This window comes from Ixodes scapularis, unplaced genomic scaffold, assembly GCF_016920785.2.
Source record: "Ixodes scapularis isolate PalLabHiFi unplaced genomic scaffold, ASM1692078v2 PGA_scaffold5__190_contigs__length_132052651, whole genome shotgun sequence".
NCBI lineage: Eukaryota > Metazoa > Arthropoda > Arachnida > Ixodida > Ixodidae > Ixodes > Ixodes scapularis.
In genome coordinates, this window is record NW_024609880.1 from 47501147 (window position 1) to 47521851 (window position 20705).

Consider the following 20705-nt stretch of genomic DNA (forward strand, 5'->3'; position numbering starts at 1 on the left):
TAAAAAAAAAATATCAATACTTGTGCTTGTTTTTTTGTCTTATTCGGTATGAACTTTTTAGCTGTCTTTGCCATGTATCCCAGTATTTTTATTCCGCTATACCTTTTAGAGCATATCTGCCCAACCCTGAAGCTTGGTGGCGCAAGCTGCCGCCTCATATACGAAACACAGCCAGTACAGCTGCTACTACCTTCTATCCTTCTAACTTTTTAAACATTCTGAACATGAGGAAGGCCGGCAAGACGCTGCCGTCTTCGCGTTGTGTGACACCACAGCGTCGATCGCTAGTACGATATCACCTGCTTCCTTCTGACTGACAAATTAACCAACACTGACTGACGGCTGCTTGACACACCCAAGGTCTGTCATGTCTCTCACATTGTTACGGTCGTTACGCTGTATTCGGTGGTGTCAGGATTATCAGCGATATCTGTACTATGAAGAGCTGGCCCTGCTGGAAGAGGTTTGTTCTTTCTATCTTTGAGACTTACAACTTGCGCTCGAAGGTCACATGACACTCGTGCGGGATTTGATTGGCTTATATAGCTCATAGCGTCCTCCGTGGTCCATCATAAGAAGAAATGACATGCTGCTCAGTAATGTGATTGCCGCGGCATCGTTTCGAATAACGTGCTCTCGTCTTCAAACATGCATGCTAGTTGCACTTTTCCGCACGCACCCGCGCTTTTCTTTGGTCACCGATGCGTTGCAGAGAATTGACACTAAGGAAGTTGGCATCACGGTCCTGCTATCTCGCTTCGCCACAGCGCGGGTGCGTGTGGACAACGACACCCCTCCAAAACAAAACAAAAAAGATTTAGTATCAGAAGAAAAAGAAAAAAAAAATTGGTGATTGTTGATGTGGCAGTTGCACCTTTCAGTAAAATTTTCAAAATAGAACTATGGCTAGTATATATTATAGGCTGTAGTATTGTGACAAATTGCCTGCATCAATAATATTTTTGAATTTTAGAACTAAGGGAGGATAGTTGTTGGGATGTAGTAGTGGTATAATTTCTAAACAACCTTTAATGTCTTTTGGTTAGGGTATCACCTCTATGTAGGCCTTCTACTGTTTGAGAGCACAGACAATTAAGTTTAATATTCAGACTGATCGAGCTCTAGCAGTGGATGAATAGAAGCTTGGGAAACAATCCTGCTTCAGCAGGGCTTTCTAGGCAGCCATATTTATCGTTCACATTCTTATTTTTGCATCATCATAAATTCAAACATGTAAAAGCCATTAATACGCATAATTACATTACAAAAGCCTTTTTTTTTTTTTACTGAATTTAGAATTTTACGGATATAATGTCTATGATCAATTGGGGTATGTTCTTTCTTGTTACATAATTTTTATTTCCTTTATGCATTTCTTGCAAGAAGAGGATGGCAAAGCAGAAAACTGCTATACTTGCGGCATAATGAGGCCTTGTCTCTTTAGAGGGATGCTGAACCAAAAACTGGATTCCACAAAACACGTTGGCCAAAAGCGTGCAACGGGATGCTACAAACACTATAACATCACTCATACAGCGATATGTCAAACGGATGACCGTATGTTTTCAAAAAAAGCAGGCGCATTTGACAGATATGTTGACGTCTTGCTTTTCCTAGAAGAGTCAAGAAGGAGAGGGAACGGCCTCGCGTCTTCTCTGCCTCGCCCCCTTGAGGGGGTGAAGCGAAGGGAGGAGGAGACGAGATATGTTGATGTCACGCGCCTCCTCAGCCTTGTTCCTCTACCTCTTTTTTCAGAAATACGGCCGTCCGTTCGAGATATTGCCTTACGAGTAGTGTTGTAGGGATTGTAGCGTCCCGCCTACAGCTCCTGCATTGTTTTTTGAAATGCAAATTTTTGCTCAACATTAACCCCGTTAGTGCCGAGTTGTTTTTTCCTGCATGCCAAACACAAATTTTAGTTTCGCTAACAGTGTAGCATATGCTCTATGAAGAATATTTATATTTATAAGAGACACCATTTTTTGGACAAAAAGAAATTGATGTCTGCCTGCCTCCAACCTATGACATATTTCTCGTATTGTACTTTTTGAGACCCGCTACTTTGCAGTGGCACCTCGACCTCGCACCCTGAGGTCACTGTTTTGAGCAGACCTTCTCGGCCTTTGTTTATTCGGAACTGTAAATTCTTTGTTTTTGCAGTCGTTGAATACCGAGGTCATTAGTAATTTCTAGATCTCATTGTTTGCCATGAAGTGCAATAGCAACCGACATGCTCACCTTCTACTCAGCCTTTAATCTTGCAGCCTTTAACCTTGCAGACTTGAGCCTCGCAACCTTTACCCTTGCAGCCTTTAGCCTCACAGCCTTTAGCCTTGCAGCTAAATATCAACACTTTTTCTCAATGTGTACTGTGCTCTGCTCAACCGTCTGTCAACTTCCCTTCCCTGTTGGCGCTACAGGAGCAGCAAAGCAAGCAGAGCGGAGTGAGCAGCTCGGAGGACGAGGACGCCTCGGATGTGGGCGCGAGGCGCAAGCGGCTCCGTGAACGGCAGTTTGCCAACAAGCCCAACACCCGCCAAGGGACGCGTTTCGAAGAGCTCATGGAGAGGGAGGGCACCCTGCAGGTAGACACTTCCCCAAGTTCCTCGTCTGAGGAGTGGTCACCCCCTCCCACCGCCAAGAGACCATCCCGAAAAAAGGGCAAGGCTTCGAAGAAGAAGGCCGACAGCCCTGATGCCAAGTCCGAACAACCAGCCGCACAAGGTATGCCGTCGCTGTTTTTTAAGCTTTTTGTCTTTTCGAGGCTGTACTATATTAAACGTCAACTTTTAATGCGGCGTTGCATTTATACGGAATCAAACTCGAATTTTGGAGCGGAGCGGTGCGTGCCACAGTGGAAGGTGTGCTAGCTGCCAAGAGGGTTAGGGACAACAACAACAAAAAGTGAAAGCCGCTTACAACTCCCTGTAACGCCGAATTAGAGCGCAGCTCTTGAGGAGGAGGAGGGAAGGGTACTGGGGGGGTCAACTTACCGGAGGGGGGGGGGGGGTCACGTGACGATGAAAATGCCGATGATGTCATCAGTGACGTCACTGATGACGTCACTGATGACGTCATCAGTGACGATGCGGATACCGATGACTTCACCAGTGATAATGACGATGCGGATGTCGGTGACGTCATCTGTGGCGATGGGATGTCGGTGACGTCATCAGTGATGATGACGATGCGGATGCCGGTTACGTCATCAGTGACAATGACGTTATCGGGGGGGGGGGGGGGGGGGGGTCGGGTCACGTGACCTCAGGGAAGTCACGTGACCTTGGTTACGCCGACGGCGACGCCGCTCAAGCCGGAAACGGGCGCCTAAGAACTGCGCTCTAAAGCAGAAGAGGCATGTGAGGGGACGCCAGGACACTGGAGCCTCTGAAATAACAAGAAGGAAAAAGAAAAGGTGCAAGAGAAGGACTGCCGACTTCATGCTCTAGCCCGGCTAGAGCAGTAAACAAAAACGACCGACACTGACCAACCTGGAGCACATGCAACATGTGCGCAAATTTATCTCTGGCAGACTGGCGATCACCTGTGCTTGTTTCGTGAGCACCAAGAGATCAAAAGGCACTTCATGCATGCTGTGCAATCTTGAGGTTTGTGGGTTGCCAGTTTTTGTTTGTTGCTCTAGCGAGACTTGGGCATTAAAGGCATTAAAGACATGGCGGTGCATGCCAAGAAGGCCGAGACTGGACGTCGCCATTCACTGTGTTCCTCGTGAAACGTAATTCTGTGTATGATGGTTTGATCGACAAATCAAAATACCGTCAAACTTTTTTTTTGTGTGTGTGTGTGTCATTTTTTTGAAGCTAGCATATTTTCAGCAGTGCTCTAACGCTGTCAAAGCTACTTACGTGAGCGCGTGGCTTCGTTTGAAGTCTTTTCTGCACGAGAGCGTGTTCGAATGACACTCAAGACACTCTCGGAGCAGTGCAGGGCTGCAGCACTGCGTAAACTACGCCAGCCGTGACAACATGGCTCAAGAGTTGACGCCTAGAATAGTATGGTGCCTGGAACATGTCTCTGACCAATTTGTTTAGCGTCCTGTACCACCCATGCCTCGAAGTGTCCTCAAAGTGGCAACAGAGTATATGTCGCAGGAGCCCCAGACCGCTGCGCCGTTTATGCACGAGTGCATAAACAGTAAATGTTTATGCAGTAGTGGGCACGTTTATATGCTACTTTGCTGCAGAGTCCTGTAGAAAGCCAGTTGATGTACACAGGAAGCTGAAATATGCACTGTCTCATCTTGCGGGTTTCTGGTATGTCCAATTCTGTCTTTTCTTTTCCCATAGACCAGACGTCACAAGATCAACCGGAGGCTCCTGCCTCGGACTCGAGCAGGGCAAGGAAGAAGGCCAAGAGACCAGCTCCCAAGACGAGCAGTGTTCAAAAGGATCAGCCTGGAGACTAGTCCTGCAAAAATGGCATTTGCACCTCATCTTCTCAGTCACCTCATCGACATTTTGTTGAGTTTATGTTGAGAGAAAAGTCAGTCCCTCTCTTTACGTTCACATATTACTACTAGAACAAATAAATATGTTGGATGTTTGAATCTGGCATGCTGATTTGTGTACCTGGCAACATTAGTCTGCTTTCTTTGTTAAGCGCCTCAAAAGCACAGAGCACGGCACAGTTAGCACGAACAAGAATCGCCAATGTTTTCTGCATTTTTCATTCAAATTGAAAGGCTGTCATCAAAACTTCTAGTGTAGCAGAAAGTGATCGTTCAGGGCATTAACCCGATGGGTAAAATTTGGTGCTCGTCAGTGCGAAAAGCATTGTTGTATTTGTGCTAGCTGTGTTGTGCGGTGTAGCCGATATGAAGAGGAGTGAAGCAATACACATTTGCAAGTACAGCCACAGGGCGCCGGCCATTCTGCTCAGTTGGGGTGCGCCTTGGCGCACGTCATAATCGGATTATGACACGTCCAAGTACACCCCTACAACTGAGCAAGATGGCCCGGCGCCCTGTGACTGTACTCGCAACCGTGTATATAATCAGCGATGAATGCTTGGAGTGAGGATAAGGCATGGTCGACGTCCAACCCGAAACCATTTAATGAGCTAATTGCCAGAAAAGCCCCTTCCCGACTTGATGCTTCTGTAAAGCAAATTGTTGTAGAAAATCGGTTGAGTCGTTGGATTTTCCACAGGATCCAAAGTCTTAGTGTCTTATCTAATGGTGCTGCTATAGCGCCGGTGTGAAACCACCAAATCCAGCTCCTTGGCACAGGTTCCTATGCACGTCCAAGAAATCTTCATGTCATGGCAGTCGTCCATTTCAAGATGCTAAAGGTATGTCGCGTATATCAAGGGAACTATGAAGCCTAGAGTCGCTGACAGGTCGAGAAACAGAGGGTGTTATGTTCACGCTTTTTGGTTCGCAATTCATTCTTCCGACGTTCTCATCAGCCAATGCCACAATTCCTTGGGCCTTGGAGCATAGACGAGCAATAATGCTCAGGACTCGCCCTGCAAGAAAGTTGTTGATAATATAGCAGTGCCGATTGTCCTATGCTATGCGCTTGTAGTTGCACTCAGCAACACAGAGTCCTCCAGTCACGACTTGCGCAAGGGTAGGGTCTCGGAGATGAAAGCCACCAGAAAGGGTCTTCCCTTCCCACTTCAAACTTAGAGCTGATGTGGATAGAAAGGGCAAGGCAGAGTCCACTTCCCCATCTTCGTCCTTTCACTACAGCAGTGCAAGACTGCACAAGCCAATACCACTTTTTTCCAGTGTGGCACAAACGGGTCAGAGTGTGCTTAGAGGCAGGGGCGGATTTAGAGGGGGGGTCCGGATGTCCTGACCCCCCTCTTGAATTCTGCGTGTGTAAAATTTAGGGTGTGAAATGAGAGAGAGGGGGAGGGGGTTCCTAAACAAATGGTACGTTGACCAACACCTGACCCCCCCCTCAGGAAATTCCTGCATCCGCCCCTGCTTAGAGGCATCTGCCATATTTCCTAGCACGCATGCGCATTTGAGACAAATATCTCGTCGAGCTGAAGGAACTCGTCAAGCCAAGTGCTGATCATACGGGACATGCAGGGTGGAAAAATTAATCCTTTTTGGGACGGAGTGTGTTAACTTATACCCAAGTATAACGTGCTCAACTCTGAACTCGACTGGTACCGCTACGGTCAGTGTTTCGTGGCACCCTGGAACACAAAAGCCTCTTTTGTATGAATTTGAAGTGGCAGGCTAATCCCCGATAAAACAAAAGTGACATTCGAGAAGCACGAAAGTCCAGGTAAATGGGGGGCTGCTCCTTCCATCCCCTCCAACTGCTTGTGTTACGCTCTTGCCCCTGTGCCTTTGAGTAGCCCCTGTGCCTTTGAGTAGGCAGGGTGTAAATGGAAAAGCCGTAATCCAACAAAGGTATAATGTAGCGCACACTCTGTGCCGGGGTTATTGGCAATGTGTAGTAGGTTTCCTCGACTTTGTTTCATACTCAACCAACCAGCAAACTCTCATCATTGGCTTTGTCAGAAATGCTGGCACAAGCTCCGGGCACCTGTGGTACCAGTCACGTAAATCCCCACAGGTGTGGAGATTTTGTTGGTCTTCAGTACAACGGTAGGTTTGTAAATTAAACAGAAAAGAATTTAGACACTTGACGCTAACATTTTTCCTCTCAGACTCATCTACTAACTTACTCTCATATACAAAGTTTCTATGAAAAGAAAAGGACATATTACGTTAGTATTGATGGAGCATTTCGGTTCAAATTTGCAGGAAGGAAGCAGTGTTCTTATGACAGTGGAAGCTATGATTCCCCACATTTCTTTTTATACATTGCTAATTAATAGAATAGGCTTTCCATGTCTTACCAAGGTCTTGAGTGAATATTATGCTGTTCTTTTTTTTTTTCATATTGGAGCAGATGGAATTGAATAAGAGTGGTGCCAAACTTGTGATAAAAATTAGCTCTGAAACTCCAACTGGAACCCTAGTTTTGGGTCAACAGTTTGAGGAGTGGTTGAAAACTTGCTCATTTTCAGATCACATTACTCAATCAATGACAAAATATGCAGGGGAAATGTTGAGCCTTACATTTATTTGTGTCAACTGTAATCAGAGTGCTAGAATGAGGAGTCTCAAGTTCCCCTGGAGTATAAAACATTTTTTTTTTCTCAATTGGTTCCGCTCCTAGTCTCGTCTTCTTCCTATACAAATAGCTCCGGACAATTTGGCAAGAATCATAGTTACGCCTCCCGAACGAGCGAAGCAATAAAATAAATGCTTTTGAGAGAACATAACCAAAACAATCGAGGACCACTTGCAGAAAAACGCGAGTTAACTCGCGCTTCACACAAAACAGTCTTGTCAAAAGGAAACAGGTAACAACAACATTCCCTCGAAAAAACCCAAAGCATAAAAATAAAACATACCCCCCATCCCACTCCTTCCCCTACAAAAAAATACACAATTCCAGCAGCTAAGTTACAAAGCAGTGTCGGTGGCAGTGTTAGTTTTTTCTCTCGTCTGTTTCGACAGTCACACGAGGACGTGCGCAACTGTCGAGACTTGGCCCACTTTCTCAAAACACACTCGTCGCTTTCGTTCACTCCAGGGGATAGCCCAGTGCATCGAGTCCTTCGTCAAGCAGTGGCAGCGACACCCCCTTGCTTCTCCGCAGTAACGTCTGCAGCTCTTCATGCCCGAACTCGCGGTACAGTCCCTGCTTTTCCGACGCCACGACGTCCAACAATCTCGGACAGTCCGCCGCCAGCCCTGACTCAAGCAGAGCCTCGTGGAGGAGGAACGTCAGCTGTGGTATACACAGACGCCGGAGCGCCTCCATCTGCCGTCGGCGCGCGTCGTCCGCCTGCTCCCGCTGGTCCACCATCCAGCCACCGTCCACGAAGAGCAGCACGTTGTAGACATCCTTCTCCACCTCCCGTGCCAGCGTGCTCACCGTGCCGCGCCACTGCTGCAGCTCCAGCTGGTGGCTCCTGACGCGGTGCTCGTGCGCCACCTTCTCCGAGAAGCGTGCCCCAGGGGCCACCTCTTCCGGTGGAGCGGGCTTGTGGCGGTGGAACTGCTCGAACCAGTCCTGGAAGCTCTGGTGCGCCTGGAGCAGCGCCTGGAAGCAGAAGAACTCGCGCACTGCATTCTCGTCGTCTGCTGCGGCTGACCGTCCCTCCGTCGTCCTGGGCCACTGCGCGGACACCACGTCGACGGAGTCCGAAGGTAGGCGCCGGAAGGCCTCGCGCGCGGCCGCCACCTTGCCTAGGCACACGAAGCCCCGCATGAGCGCGTTGGCCTGCTTGAGGGCCTCTCCCCGCGTCGATGGGTCGAAAAGCAGCCAGTCGAGCGAGGCCACCTTCCGGAGGTCTTCGGGAGTAACATCCGGAGATCGCAGCCTCGCAGACGCCTCCTCTGGAGCCGCAAAGTCGTCGTCTGCCAGCCGGACTTGCTCCACCAGTGTGCGCGTGATGAGGGGCACGTTGAGGCCAGCCTCCCTCGCAAGCGTCAGGCACAGTTCCCGCTGCTCGGGGTCGTCCTCCGGCATGTCCTTGAGCAGACGGACGTAGCTGGACACCTGGTCGGCAGTCGGAAGCGTGGCGGCGTAGGTTGCCACGAGCTCCGCCCGTCCCTCGCTCACCAGCTGCGAGACGTAGCAGCGCACGACGGCATCACAAGCCTCGCGGCTCGGAGCCTGCGACCCTCCCACCCGCCGCGCCAGGAGCACCATGTGGGCCGCGAAACGCACCGTCTGCATTGGAACGTTCACTCGGCGTTCCTCGTTGGCAAGCCACTCCTTCATCTCTTCCGCCATGCCCCGCACGTCGTTGAGGATGACGCAGCGCTGCACGACATACTCCAGTCCGAGCTCTTTCTGACGCGCGAATCCTAGAGTCGCCTGCAGGTCTCTGAACACCTCTTGCAGTGTCCTGCGTTGGTTCGGGTAGCCTGGCGGCAGAGGCTCGAGACTCCTGCTCTGTTCTGTCGCAGTGCGAAGCTCCTGCTCGATGCCCACGTCCACCAGGAGGCGCATGTGTGCCCACAGGAGGTCCTTCCACTTGTGGCAGACGGGAACCAGGCCCTTCAGGTTTCCGCAGAGGGCGGCGTAGACCGCACGCTCGTAGACGGAGCAGTTCGGACCGCTTACGGCATCCCACGCGGCCTCCTTCCACAGGTCCCTGTACGGGTTGCCCTCGGCAGGCTGTAAGGAACTTGCTCCGTTGAGGAGGCCGCCATAGTTGGGGTCGTGGTGGGCTTTCCAGCCTTCGAGCGCGGCGGCCAGCCAATGATGACCGTTCTCCATGGCCAGCTCTTGAGCCCTCTGCAGCTGACCCTTGCGGAGATGGCAAAAGACGTTGCGGAACAGGCGGCACTCGTCCTCGCGGTCTTCGTCGTGTAGTGGCTGCTGCAGTCGCGAGGGGGCGTCCGGGTCGAGTTGACTGACACAGTTGGGGACGCCGCCATCGCCCTGGGACTGTAACCGGTACAGCGTGTTCTCCCACGCGCAGCCGCCGACGTCCGCGAAGTACTCGACGCGGTCCTCGGACTCGTGGTCGAGGGCGGCGCAACGCTCCAGCCAATCCACCACCAGTTGGGCGCGCCGGATGAGCGCGTCTTTCGCGTAGAGCGCATCCACTATCTGGCGGTCGCTGGTCTCCTTGCCGCCGACGCCGTCGACGGTCATCTGTTCCTCGTCGTCGAGCTGCTCGACGGACTCGAGTTGGTCGCGAAGTAAAACCTTGGTCAGCTGCCAGGTGTTGCGTTCTTCCGTCAGCAACGTCAGGCAAGACTGAGTTTCCTGCCACACCGCGTCACCCGTTCTGGACAGCATTCGTTCGGCTACTTTCTTCAGCTTGGCCAAGTACTTCTCGCACAGGGCCTCATATTTGTCGAGCAGGTCTAGGATGTCGTGCTCACTCGCGTATGAATGGTAGGCTTCCATGAACTCTGCGTAGATACCTGCTGTGGCAGAAACCGCCGGATGCTCGCTGCCCAATGCGGCGGCGGTGAACAAGGTGACATCGGTCGCTCCGGGATTGGCACTAGCGTTGACAGACCTCCGAAGCAAGCCGGTTCCACAGTCCGTTGTGGAGTAGATGAGGGTGTCTGCGACGGCAACGCGGCTGCCATTTCGTCGACTCGGAGGCCAGGGAGACACTCTTCGCGACGAAGGCGAGATGCTGTCTTGAGTCCGTTGTAAGAAAGACCGATTGCTGAAGCGACTGCGCGACCGCTCGGGTACCGGCGTGCTCAACTGGCTCAGAGAGTAACCTAGCGAGTCGCTTAAATTGGGATCCATAGCTGCGTTTCGCGCGAGGAATACCTTGCGCAAGTTCAGACCACTTCCACAAACAAAATGAATGAACGGAACAAGCACATTTTTTGAACTCGGTAAACTACCGCATTTTTAGGCTTAGCGCGAAAACCGCGTAAAAGGAACACATGCATTGTTGGGCCGCACAGAGCGCCATCTGCGAAGGCGTACAGAAAGACGCAAACGCCGTTACGTAACGCATTAAAAATTACCAACGTAAATGGTACATAATGGTCTCGCGGAAGTGTATTTAATCGGATATGTACAAAATGGTAAGTTACATAGCTTAATTTTACAAATTTCACCGGTAGCTTACGAGGAGTTTAGTTTTCTTTTCTAGCAGCTTCGCGGATCCGCCGAGCGGCGGCGAAACAGTCGCCTTCGCTGTTTTTGTCCGTCTGCTTTCTGGTTTTTGCTCTGGCCGTGCACGGAGCTGTCGGCCGGTTGGTTGATCCGTGTGTGCGATGCGAACTTCGCGTAGTTCGCCGTAACCGTTATTTCAATGTGGATGTCTCCTACTCCACGACGCACGACGGACACACTGTGATACCTTTAAAAAAGAAACCCAGGTAAGCCTTGCTTCCTTCGCTGCGTGCGCGGATAGCGCCCCCAGTAACACCTCACGCCACTCATTGATCCGTCGTCGCTCCCTGCATGCTCTCTCTTTTTCCCTTCCTTTTTATTAGTAGGAAGTATTATTAAAGATCTGACATGCGCGAAGCTGCATTCGCGCGAAGGTCTCATTCGTCCGCTCGCGTCTCTACTGCGTTAAAGCCACTGTCGTGCCTCGGTTTATAAACTCTCGGACATCGAAGATGACGGATACAGGGACACGGCACTACTGCGCGCTGTCCTTCCGGTGCCCTAACCTAACGCGGTTAGGACATTTCGGCACTTCCGTGGCTTCCTCGGGCCAAGTGTCATGTTGCATCTCCTATCGGCTGTCGCTTTCGTTGCATCCGTTGCATCGCTGTGATTGTGAGACAATATGTCTCGACGTTAGTAATTATCGCCACCAGCTGGGGCCACTACAACAGCTCGTATTTATTCGATTAGTTTTTTTTTTTTTTTTTTTTTTTTTATTATGTACGTCATATATTAGTGGAGAAGAGCCATCGGCTGCTCATAATTTGCTTCATCTCTCCATTTCTTTTATTTATCTATTTTTGTTGTTTTAGTGTGTTACAACTCATAAGCCGGCTGCGTCTTGTCTGATTGAAATATATAATCCCGAATATTTTGCCTTTTTTTGTCGTGTCTTATATTTAAACGTACATATTACGTTAACTTCGTTTCTTGTGGAAAGGGGGGGGGGGGGGAGGGAGGGAGTCGGTTCATTACAGTACATGCAGTGTCTGTTCCGCCAAATAAACCCGGTAACGTCCCGGTTTTTTCCCTTCTTTTTTTCATTTTGTTAGTTTAAAAGGAAAAGAAAATGCGAAGTGTGCGCGCATAGAAAAAATATAAGAATATGAATAATTCCTCCTCAACCAAATCTTTGGGCATCGGGTTGAACCACGAATAATCGATAACGACGAACGTATCCAACGTAGATGATCAATATCTTTTGTACCTCTTCATTTTTTTCTTCTTTCCTTTATAAGGCAATAGTACCAGGGCATTGAGTGCCAAACACAGCTGTCACGTCTCGTTGCTCCTTACCTTAATTTTTTTTTTTTTTTAGGAGATTTTTTGGTTAAGTTTTAGCGCCTTCATTTTATTGTTTAACTTTTTTTTTTTTATTTTTTTTTTTTACGGGTCGTTGTTGGGCTTTGCTGTTCTTCTATTTACCCCATCCCCAACGGCCACAAGCAACTATTCACATTACCTTCGATCGTAGACTGACAGTTAAAGAAATGAGGGGCGCGGCTTATTATGTTAATTCACGCGTCCTGCTTCGTGATTGGTTCCCGGGCGTCCTTATCGGTGAATGCCGCAATCTGACTGGCCGCGGAGCGATAATGAGATGCACGGGACACGCCACGGCCCTGCGTTTCTTAACATGTCGGTGACTTCTAGTAACCGGAGTGCACAAAGGTGGTGCGGAGAAGTCCCCCCCTTGTTGTGGCGCGGTCATGGACCAAGTCGGAGTTGGCTGGGTCTCTGCTTTCATCGCGTTCTCGCCTCGACCGTTTGGGAACACTGCCAACTTCCGCGTGTCTAAACTTAAAACGAACGGTATGTATGTACACACACGCATGTGTTTGCTTTCTTGTCTCGCTAGCGAACGGGTAAATTAAGCGCGGAAACAAGTAGTAAAGGTCTCCCAGACTCCATACAAAGAAGGGGGTAACTAGTACGTAGTATATGGGTAGGCGATTATTGATTTAATTAATGCGTTCGTCACGGTGAAATATATATTTTTTTCTTTATCGGTTCCACAGGGTGTCACAACAAAAAATTTACACATTCTTTTTTTTTACCTCAAAAAGAATCTAGGCATCGCCGAACGCTCATTCTCCGCCCAAAGGTAGCGCTAGAGGTCACAACCAGATGCCAAAGTTTCAGCCCGATCCGATACCTGAATCGAAAGTTATAAGTGATTTTCTGAAAATTTCAATGGGAAAATGACAGCAGAAGACGTTTTCGAATACATGGGGCTCTAAGGGCACCAGAAACCGAAAGCGGGCAAAAATGGCCTCCATTTTCCCATTGAAATTTTCGGAAAATCACTTATAACTTTTGAAGAAGGTATTGGATCGGGCTGAAACTTTGGCATCTGGTTGTGACCTCTAGCGCTACCTTTGGGCGGAGAATGAGCGTTCGGCGATGCCTAGTTTATTTTGCGGTGAAAAGAACACTGTAAATCTTTTTTTTTTGTGACGCCCTGTACATTGTATATTGTGTTGTTTCTGAGTTAGAAATTTCGACGGAGGAAAAATGCTTGCTAACTACTTTCGGCGCATTTATCCATTTTAGCAGTTGTACTCTACGACAATGCAATTAAGCATTCATGCTATTGTCGTCAGAGCGAACATACGGTTTACATAAGAATGCGGCACGTCTTTCTGTTTCAAATGAAGCTATAAGCATACCGTCACTGATAACATGCCCCCCCCCCCTTTTTTTTCCGGCCAAAAACAAAACAAAAAAACATTACATTTTGACTTTTTTTTTAGATATTGTGCCTAACTGTTAACGCAATCGATTAATCGATTAATTATTTGATTAAAGGGTAGCAATTAATCGGGTTTAAAGTTTCAATCGACGCCCAGCCCTAGTCTTTAGTCCTTTAGGAAAGTAGCCGGTTTTGCTCCGTGTTTTTTTTTGTTTTTTTTTTATATATATATATATATATATAAATTTTTGTGGGAGTTACTGCGATTTGCACCCTGTAGGAGGGCCTGAGGAGGAGGGTTACCCCTTAGGGGGATCAAGTTCTGCCTTTTAAGCGAACGTACCTTCTTATCTCGTACATATCATACATGAAATACGCCGGTTTTGTTCCCACCTACTATTGCATCCCCGCATAGGAACAGTTGGCAGCAATCTTGAATGGGTTGTAACTTGCAGGCCGTTGAAAATCAAGCTGCATTGGCTGCACACCGGGGAACGAGACGGGTGGTCTATTTGAGTAACCCACGTGTCTTTGAAAGCCTCTGAATATGGAATTTCCGCTTTCTAGATCATGTAGAAGCGAATAGATATATTTTAACCTCTAAAAGCTCAGACGACCCGTTGCATATTAAACTTATTATTTATACTTTTGCAGGTGCCTTGATGCTGTTTTTTTTTTTATATTAAGTATTTCAAACTACTCTTGTTTGACATTCTCAAATTATGAGCGAATAATTTGAAATGAAAGAACAGAATAAGTAGTTTCATTGACACCTTTGTGCAATCCAATAATATACCCTCGAAAGCTACTGCTTTCCTCTTCAATAAATGACGGATATTTCCTGTTTGTGGGTCGTTTAAAGTCTCATTGTGTAACTTACAAACTCTCAATTATTCTCCTTATTATTATTATTTTTTTTTTTTTTTTTTTTTTTTTTTTTTTGCATTTAAGACGCGTGATTTTTTGCAGTCGCGGCTGACGTACGAAAAGAATACCTTACGAATGTCTCCAGTGTCGTTTTACAAGGGTCGGCGGTGTCGCGCGAGCCCCCGTTATTAATAAATCGAGGCGGCGACTCGAAGACAGTCGACCGGCCGGTGGTCCCGTTGGAGCCTTTAATGGAGGAAGTCTCATCGGGGACCTTACCGGAAGTGGAATAAATTTTGGAGGGGCCGGGCGGGGCCGTGCTCGCTCATTCAATTCCGCGTCCCACATCCCGGAAGTCGTTTTTGCGGACAACGTGGTCGTCGGTGGCAAATGAAGGTTGGATTAAAAAGGAAAGTCGGTCCGTCAGAAAGTGACTTCATTTAATCTATTTTTTTTTCTTCTTGTAACGCGCTTGTCGCGTGAATTCTAATTTAAAAAAAAAAGGGCGTCTTTAGCGCGTTTAGTGAAAGTTGAGTGACTTCTATACGCACGTGTTTTGGTCATACGTACTGCTAAATTACGCAAGCATCAAGGAGAATGCTGGGAATGTAGGTATACGGGCCGCACGCGCTCGCCTTCCCAGTATAAAAAGAATCGAAGTAAATAACCAAAATATGGCGTTAACGAACACGCGTGCAAAATACCTTTTTTTTTTTTTGGGGGGGGGGGGGGGGGGGTTGTTTTAGAACAGTTACTGCTGCAGACGCCATCACGTGCGGCACATACCCTCTAAAAAAGTCTGTGCGTCTACTTTCACGCACAACACTCGGAGAGCCAGTGACCGCAACTTACGGAGGCAGCTCAGCGAATGACGATGCGGAAACATATGCTAAGACCAAAAAACACAGTCTGAGTTGTGACATTAAGCAATGCAAGAGTGACGTTTTGCATTGCTTAATGTCACAACTCAGACTGCGTCTTCTGGTCTGAACATATGTTTCCGCATCGTCATTCGCTGAGCTGCCTCCGTGATTTGCGGTGATTGGGTCTCCGAGTGTTGTGCGGGAAAGTAGACGCACAGACTTTTTTTGGAGTGTAGACCTCCCAGCATTCTCCTTGATACACGGGTAATTTAGCAATAGGTCTATTATCTTCCTGGCGCTCTTAATATGCAGGAATGATTATGACAGAAAACTTGTACAGAAATTTCCGACATACATGGTGTAAATCACAGGCCTTCGTTAAACTATTAAAAAAAAAAAAATAGCGACGACCAAAAGCGTCACTGTGATCGCAATTCGCGACTGTTCAAACGCTCACGGTGGCGTCATTATTTGTATTAATTTTTCTTTCATGGATGGAAATCGGCGCAATGCTAAAACTGTCAGCTGTGATGATGTTGGTTTAAGGATGAGACGACTCCAAGCTTTCGTTGTTATATTTACACACGCAATCGCGCTTGTAGTTCGCAATAGGTGATGGGTAGTCAAGATCCTATAACTCATGACGTCACGGTGACGCAAATTCTGGTCGTGACGTCACGAACGGAAACCATAGACGCCGTGCAAGTGCGTGCAGATAATGAGATGCTCCTTGCACACCCCGAGCATCTCATTATAACTTGGCGGTCAATCAGACTGCTGTATTCGCCGCTAAGGACGCGGAAGAACGAATTACGAACATAACAACTTAATGTGGACGGCTGTGTTTTTCTTTATTACGGAACACGAAGATAAACGAGTGTTGTCATTGTCCACTCCTTTAGCTTCGTGTTTCGTTAAAAAGAAGTTCCGCTGTCCATATTAACATGATCTATAGGTCTGTGGCGTAGACGTGTCTCATTAAAAATAATGATAATGCTTTCGAACTTAATAGATGCTTTTGCCAGCTGTTTGTTAGCAATCGGAGAAAGGCAAGCCGACCACATATCTGCACCGTTTAGTTCTTTCTTCTTCTTTTTTTATTATGTATTTTGCAAGGATGAATTCTTCGGGAAACAAATCAGCTGACCTCAAATCAAATCAAGTTGATTTGTTGTCACATTTTACGTGACAACAAGGACTCGAAGTCTCGGACAAAAAGCTGCTAAAGAGCAGCTTGACAAAGGTCCCAGCTCCGTGCAGTTGGCGACAGTTTTAAACAATATTTAACCAACTAAAATTTGGACTACAACTACACAGCGTACAGAGACGAGTACAAACGAATGCAGAAGCCTGATTTATACAATACTATATTTGATGCAAACATATAGACGAAAAATGTGCTTCACGTGTGCTTCACGCGAGTTTTTCGGGTTCTGGTGTTGTCGTGGCGTTTGAGGCGATGATCCTCCAGGTTAGGACGAAAAAGTGTAAAAAGACAGAAATCCGCCATTATTAAGTGTATGGCTCCTCACCCGATTCGCCAGGTTACTTGTTGTTGACGTTGCTTCCTTTTTGGGCATTGATCGATGAGAGGGCTTAATCTGCCATCGCATACAACGCAGACGCCGAGGTATATTATCGTTGCGTATTTATGCAGATGGTAGAGAATCGAGATCGGGGGCAATTTCCCGGGTGCACCTGGGCCCGACGCTTTTGTATACTGCATCTCCGCTCTGGCTTGCGTAATTTTTACACGTTTCATTTATTTGCATCCCTATCTCGAATGTGTGTGCGCATCGTTAGTACGTATATGTGTACCGCTACTCGAAACGAGTGTCGCGCGTCAACGAACTGGAACCCTATAGACCGAGGTCGTCGTTGTGCGCGGTCGAATTCCTGTCAACGTCTGTACTCCGTTCATGCCTAAGCTGGTGCGGTGGAAGCTACGTGCTTGTTGGACGAGTCGTGCGTCCATCTACCGTCACGTGTTCACGTTCCCGCCCATGCCAACGCGGGTCAGGTGACGAAAGGCAGGCGGTTGATTGGTCCGGAGAGCCGGTGTAGCCTCCACCGCACTGTCAGCTGAGGAGTGAACGGGGTGTAACGGTTCTTTTTCCGGACCGGTTGGTTTGCCGCCGACAGGAGCCCCACCGTTTCGGGGGGTTGGTTTATTCCGCTTTGTTAGGGTGTATACGGCTGCGGTTTTTCTTTCCTTCCGTGTATTAACGTTGTCGTTATTAAACTAGAAAATCCGAAGTGATTTATTTTATTTATTTATTTAGTTATTTTTGAGGGGGGTTAGAGTTGAGTCTGAATATCGGCTGTGTGGTTGCGCTCGAACGAATATAGACCGTACTTTTTCGCATGCGGTTTGTGCCACTTGGTGGTGCTCATAAGCTGTTATTTTTAATGATGACGAGCGTGAAGAACTCGAGATGGGAATGGTTTATGGTTGAGAGAGTCGGTAAGCGCAGAGAGAGTGTAGAATGCCTCAGTGAATATGAACAATGTGTAACGGCTAAGGGCGACAGAAATGCGGACGTTGTGGGGAATAGGGCATTGGGGTTGCTATACCAGGCATGAAGTATAGTGGGAAATAGGAGGCGGGTCAGGGCAAGAGGATGTGTAATACATGTACGCAGTCTAAAACAGCCTTGGAGACGTACAGATCGTTTAAGGTGAACATTTTGAGATAGGATATCGATGTCAATTCTAAATGGAACTCGTTGTAATAAGAAACCGGGATGAGAGTCTATTGCTGAGTAAACCGTACAGACTCAGAGGCGTATACCTGGAATACACAGTGTGTATTGCAGATACTATTGCCCCCCCCCCCCCCCCCCCCCCCGCACACACACACACACTTTTTTTTTTGGACTCCGCGCGGCGCAACGGGTCGTGCTCGCTATAGAGTCAAACCAAGAGCTGCTTTGCGTTGCGGGCACTCTGACCCATGGTCACGTTCACGCTGGCGACTAGCGGCACCAGCCGCGCGAGCGACATGCGACAAGCGACCACCGACTTTCACACTGCGGGCGATCGACGGTGTGTCGCTTCTCAGCAGCTCTCGGGAGCCGCCGTCGAACCGACGACGGCTCCCGAGAGCCGCCGTCGGGAGCCGCCGTCGCTTTCATAACCAGTGCAGACTTGTACCGTACGCATCACAAGTAATCAAATTACTTGTAATCGATTACTTTTTGGAGTAATTTTGTAATCAGCTGATTACTTTTATTAAGCAGTAATCAGAAGAGTAATCTGATTACTTTTTGAAGTAATAAAATTACTTGTAACCGTTACATTTTGTTCACGGGACACCCCCCCCCCCCCCTCCCCCCGCGGGTAAACGCCTTTTTTTTATGAAATGACCAAAATAAAATACGTTTTTTTTTTTTTTTAACGGAAAAAAAGATTTTTGCAGAGCTGTAGGAAACGAGGTCAATCTCTTTCTATGTGCAGTTTCTGTGAAATGTCCGCTTTTTTTTTCTTTTTTTTTTTTTTGAGCTGGGACTGGGAGTAGGAAGCCCAGGGAAGCCACAGTGCGTGACAAAGGCCATTCAGGGCGAAGCTTGAGGAAGCAGAATGTAGCTTTGTGAGTCCTTGGTTCAAACTAGCCCCCTCACGCACACACACATAGAAATAAAAAAAAATAAAAAAAATCCTGCTTAGGGTACCTACTCGCAGCCCGTAGGAGAACCAGAACCTAGAGTGCCTTCATGATGAAGGCACTCTAGACATGAAGGCACCCTACTAGAACCGAAGAATGCCTAAAGCGGATGCAAAATATAACAAAGGCAGTTGAAATATTTCCCCATTTCCCCTATGTGGTCTTTGTGACAAGCGATGTTTCGAGTTGAAAAGTGGTCGGGGCGATCTCTGCCGCTAATGGATACTACAAATGATCCGTTTTAAATTCTGGAGCTGCTGCTCTTTTGTATAACATGCGAGCTCATACACATGTGAATAATAAAATGAGCGACGCAAACTTTGAGCCACAACCCTTGCTCAAGCTTAACAAGATCCAGAACCCCCTCCGCTCCCCCCCCCCCCCCCCCCCCACACACACACACACACACTGGCGAACGCACAAATCATTAAACGTCTTCAAACGAATTCTATGCTTGTGTCCGCATTGTGAAGGTGCAACGACCACGAAGAGGGAGCCAGTTTTTCTTCTTCAATACTTGTGCAAATGTGAAATAGAGGTTGGAAGTGGTTCATTGTAATGAGCGCTAAAGATGTGTCTTCACACAATGAAGTAATCGGAAAAGTAACGATTACTTCTTTAAGTAATGTCCAATTACCTTTGCCGTCGAGTAATCAAGTAATCTAATCGAATACTTTTTAGCCAAGAGTAATAGTAATTGTAATCGATTACTTTTTTTTAGTAACGTGTACAAGACTGGTTCAGTGCACCCCGCCCCAACTCGGGTTCTCCTTTCGCTGCTTTTCCATTTTCGTTGTCTCAGAGCAGCACATGCGTCGTCGTTGCCACACGAAACAAGGCTCGTCATCTTGACCTGGGTCCTCCGGAACCGTACAAAGAAGAAGCTACCTCGGCGTGCACTCGCTCGAGCTACCGCGTCGCAGTACATACCTGTCGAGAAGTGGCAGGGATTTGCTGCCAGACCGAGTTCTTTTTCGGCCGCTCGTTCTAATCGGGGCGCCACGCTTGTAAAGTAACGGGCCGCCGCTGACCAGAGCCACCGCAGAGACCCCCGTGTGTCTGTATCCACGGCCGCTACCGCGAACCGAGGCGTTTAGCGTACGTGTTGGTTGCTTCTCCCACAAAAGTTTGGCGTGCCGTATGTAAACAAACGCGAGGCGCACTCTCGTCACTTCCGAGGCGCCGCCGGGCGACTCGGCGACAAGTCGCAAAATTCGGTCTGGAAGCTACTGCTCCAAACTCCTCAACCTGAGACACCAGGCCCGCGTCCCCCACGGCCTTATACAACCGGAGTGATTTTCAACTTCGCATGGCGAACAAGCGCATACTCCGCGTCACAGTTAGGAACGCATGCACGGAGCTTAAACCATAGGGGAATGCACTTCAATCCGAAAAATATACATTGACCTTGACGCGGGCCACGCGGGCAGATTTTGCGTTGTTGGAACGGCTGGATGCCCCGCAGCCCCTGGTACCCCCCCCCCCCCCCCCCCCCCCCCCCCCCCCCCTTTTAAGTGGGAGGGTGGCTGCCGCCATCTGTCGTCGTGGGCTTCCCGCGAGCGCCAATCGAGGCAGCCGTCTCGGTAAACCCGGCGTCTCGGCGCCGTACGACTGCTTGGAGGTGCGCATGCGCTCTCGGACGCAAGACGTCCCCCCTTTAGGAGAGGATTGGGCGTTGTAAGCGCGCTGTCTCATGCAAATGAGCGGAATGAAACTTATTCTTCTCCGTGAGGTCTGTGCTAAAATCACGGGACGTGCCTGACAGAATCGGGTTTCGTCAGAATGCGCGAGCATCTGGAGCGGGGCTGGGTCCGTCTGGCGGGCGGACATTCGCGAAGAATGGAAACCGCCTCGGACGCCGCATCCGGTCTGCTCATCTGAGGCGACCTCTTTTTTACAGACGTGGGCTTGGCCGGCCGTCGTTCCGGAAATTCCTCCGGCCGATTGGCCTAGAGAGA

The 20705-nt window shown here is 48.5% G+C and overlaps 3 protein-coding genes across 7 annotated transcripts in view; 2 read left to right on the top strand and 1 right to left on the bottom strand.

Moving 5' to 3' along the window:
• Positions 1-4567, top strand: part of LOC8040948 (snRNA-activating protein complex subunit 1) — a 28725-nt gene extending 24158 nt beyond the window's left edge. For both annotated transcript variants that reach the window (XM_002399811.5, XM_040500143.2), the window contains 2 exons: positions 2421-2724; positions 4308-4567. In XM_002399811.5, coding sequence (XP_002399854.3) covers positions 2421-2724; positions 4308-4426 — 423 coding nt within the window. In that variant the 3' untranslated portion in view covers positions 4427-4567. The remainder of the gene's footprint in view (positions 1-2420; positions 2725-4307) is intronic.
• Positions 4568-7045: 2478 nt separating this feature from the next.
• On the bottom strand, positions 7046-10460 carry LOC8040949 (nuclear pore complex protein Nup107). Its single transcript, XM_002399812.4, has one exon. It carries the CDS (start codon positions 10278-10280, stop codon positions 7578-7580), a length of 2703 nt encoding a protein of 900 aa, XP_002399855.3. The 5' UTR covers positions 10281-10460; the 3' UTR covers positions 7046-7577.
• Positions 10461-10668: 208 nt separating this feature from the next.
• The window catches only part of LOC8040950 (transmembrane protein 198), a 132152-nt gene continuing 122115 nt past the window's right edge, over positions 10669-20705 (top strand). For 2 of the 4 annotated variants that reach the window (XM_042294370.1, XM_042294368.1), the window contains exon 1: positions 10669-10864. The gene's annotated coding sequence lies outside the window, so the exon portion shown is untranslated. The remainder of the gene's footprint in view (positions 10865-20705) is intronic. The other 2 variants (XM_042294372.1, XM_042294369.1) reach the window with 2 other exon arrangements.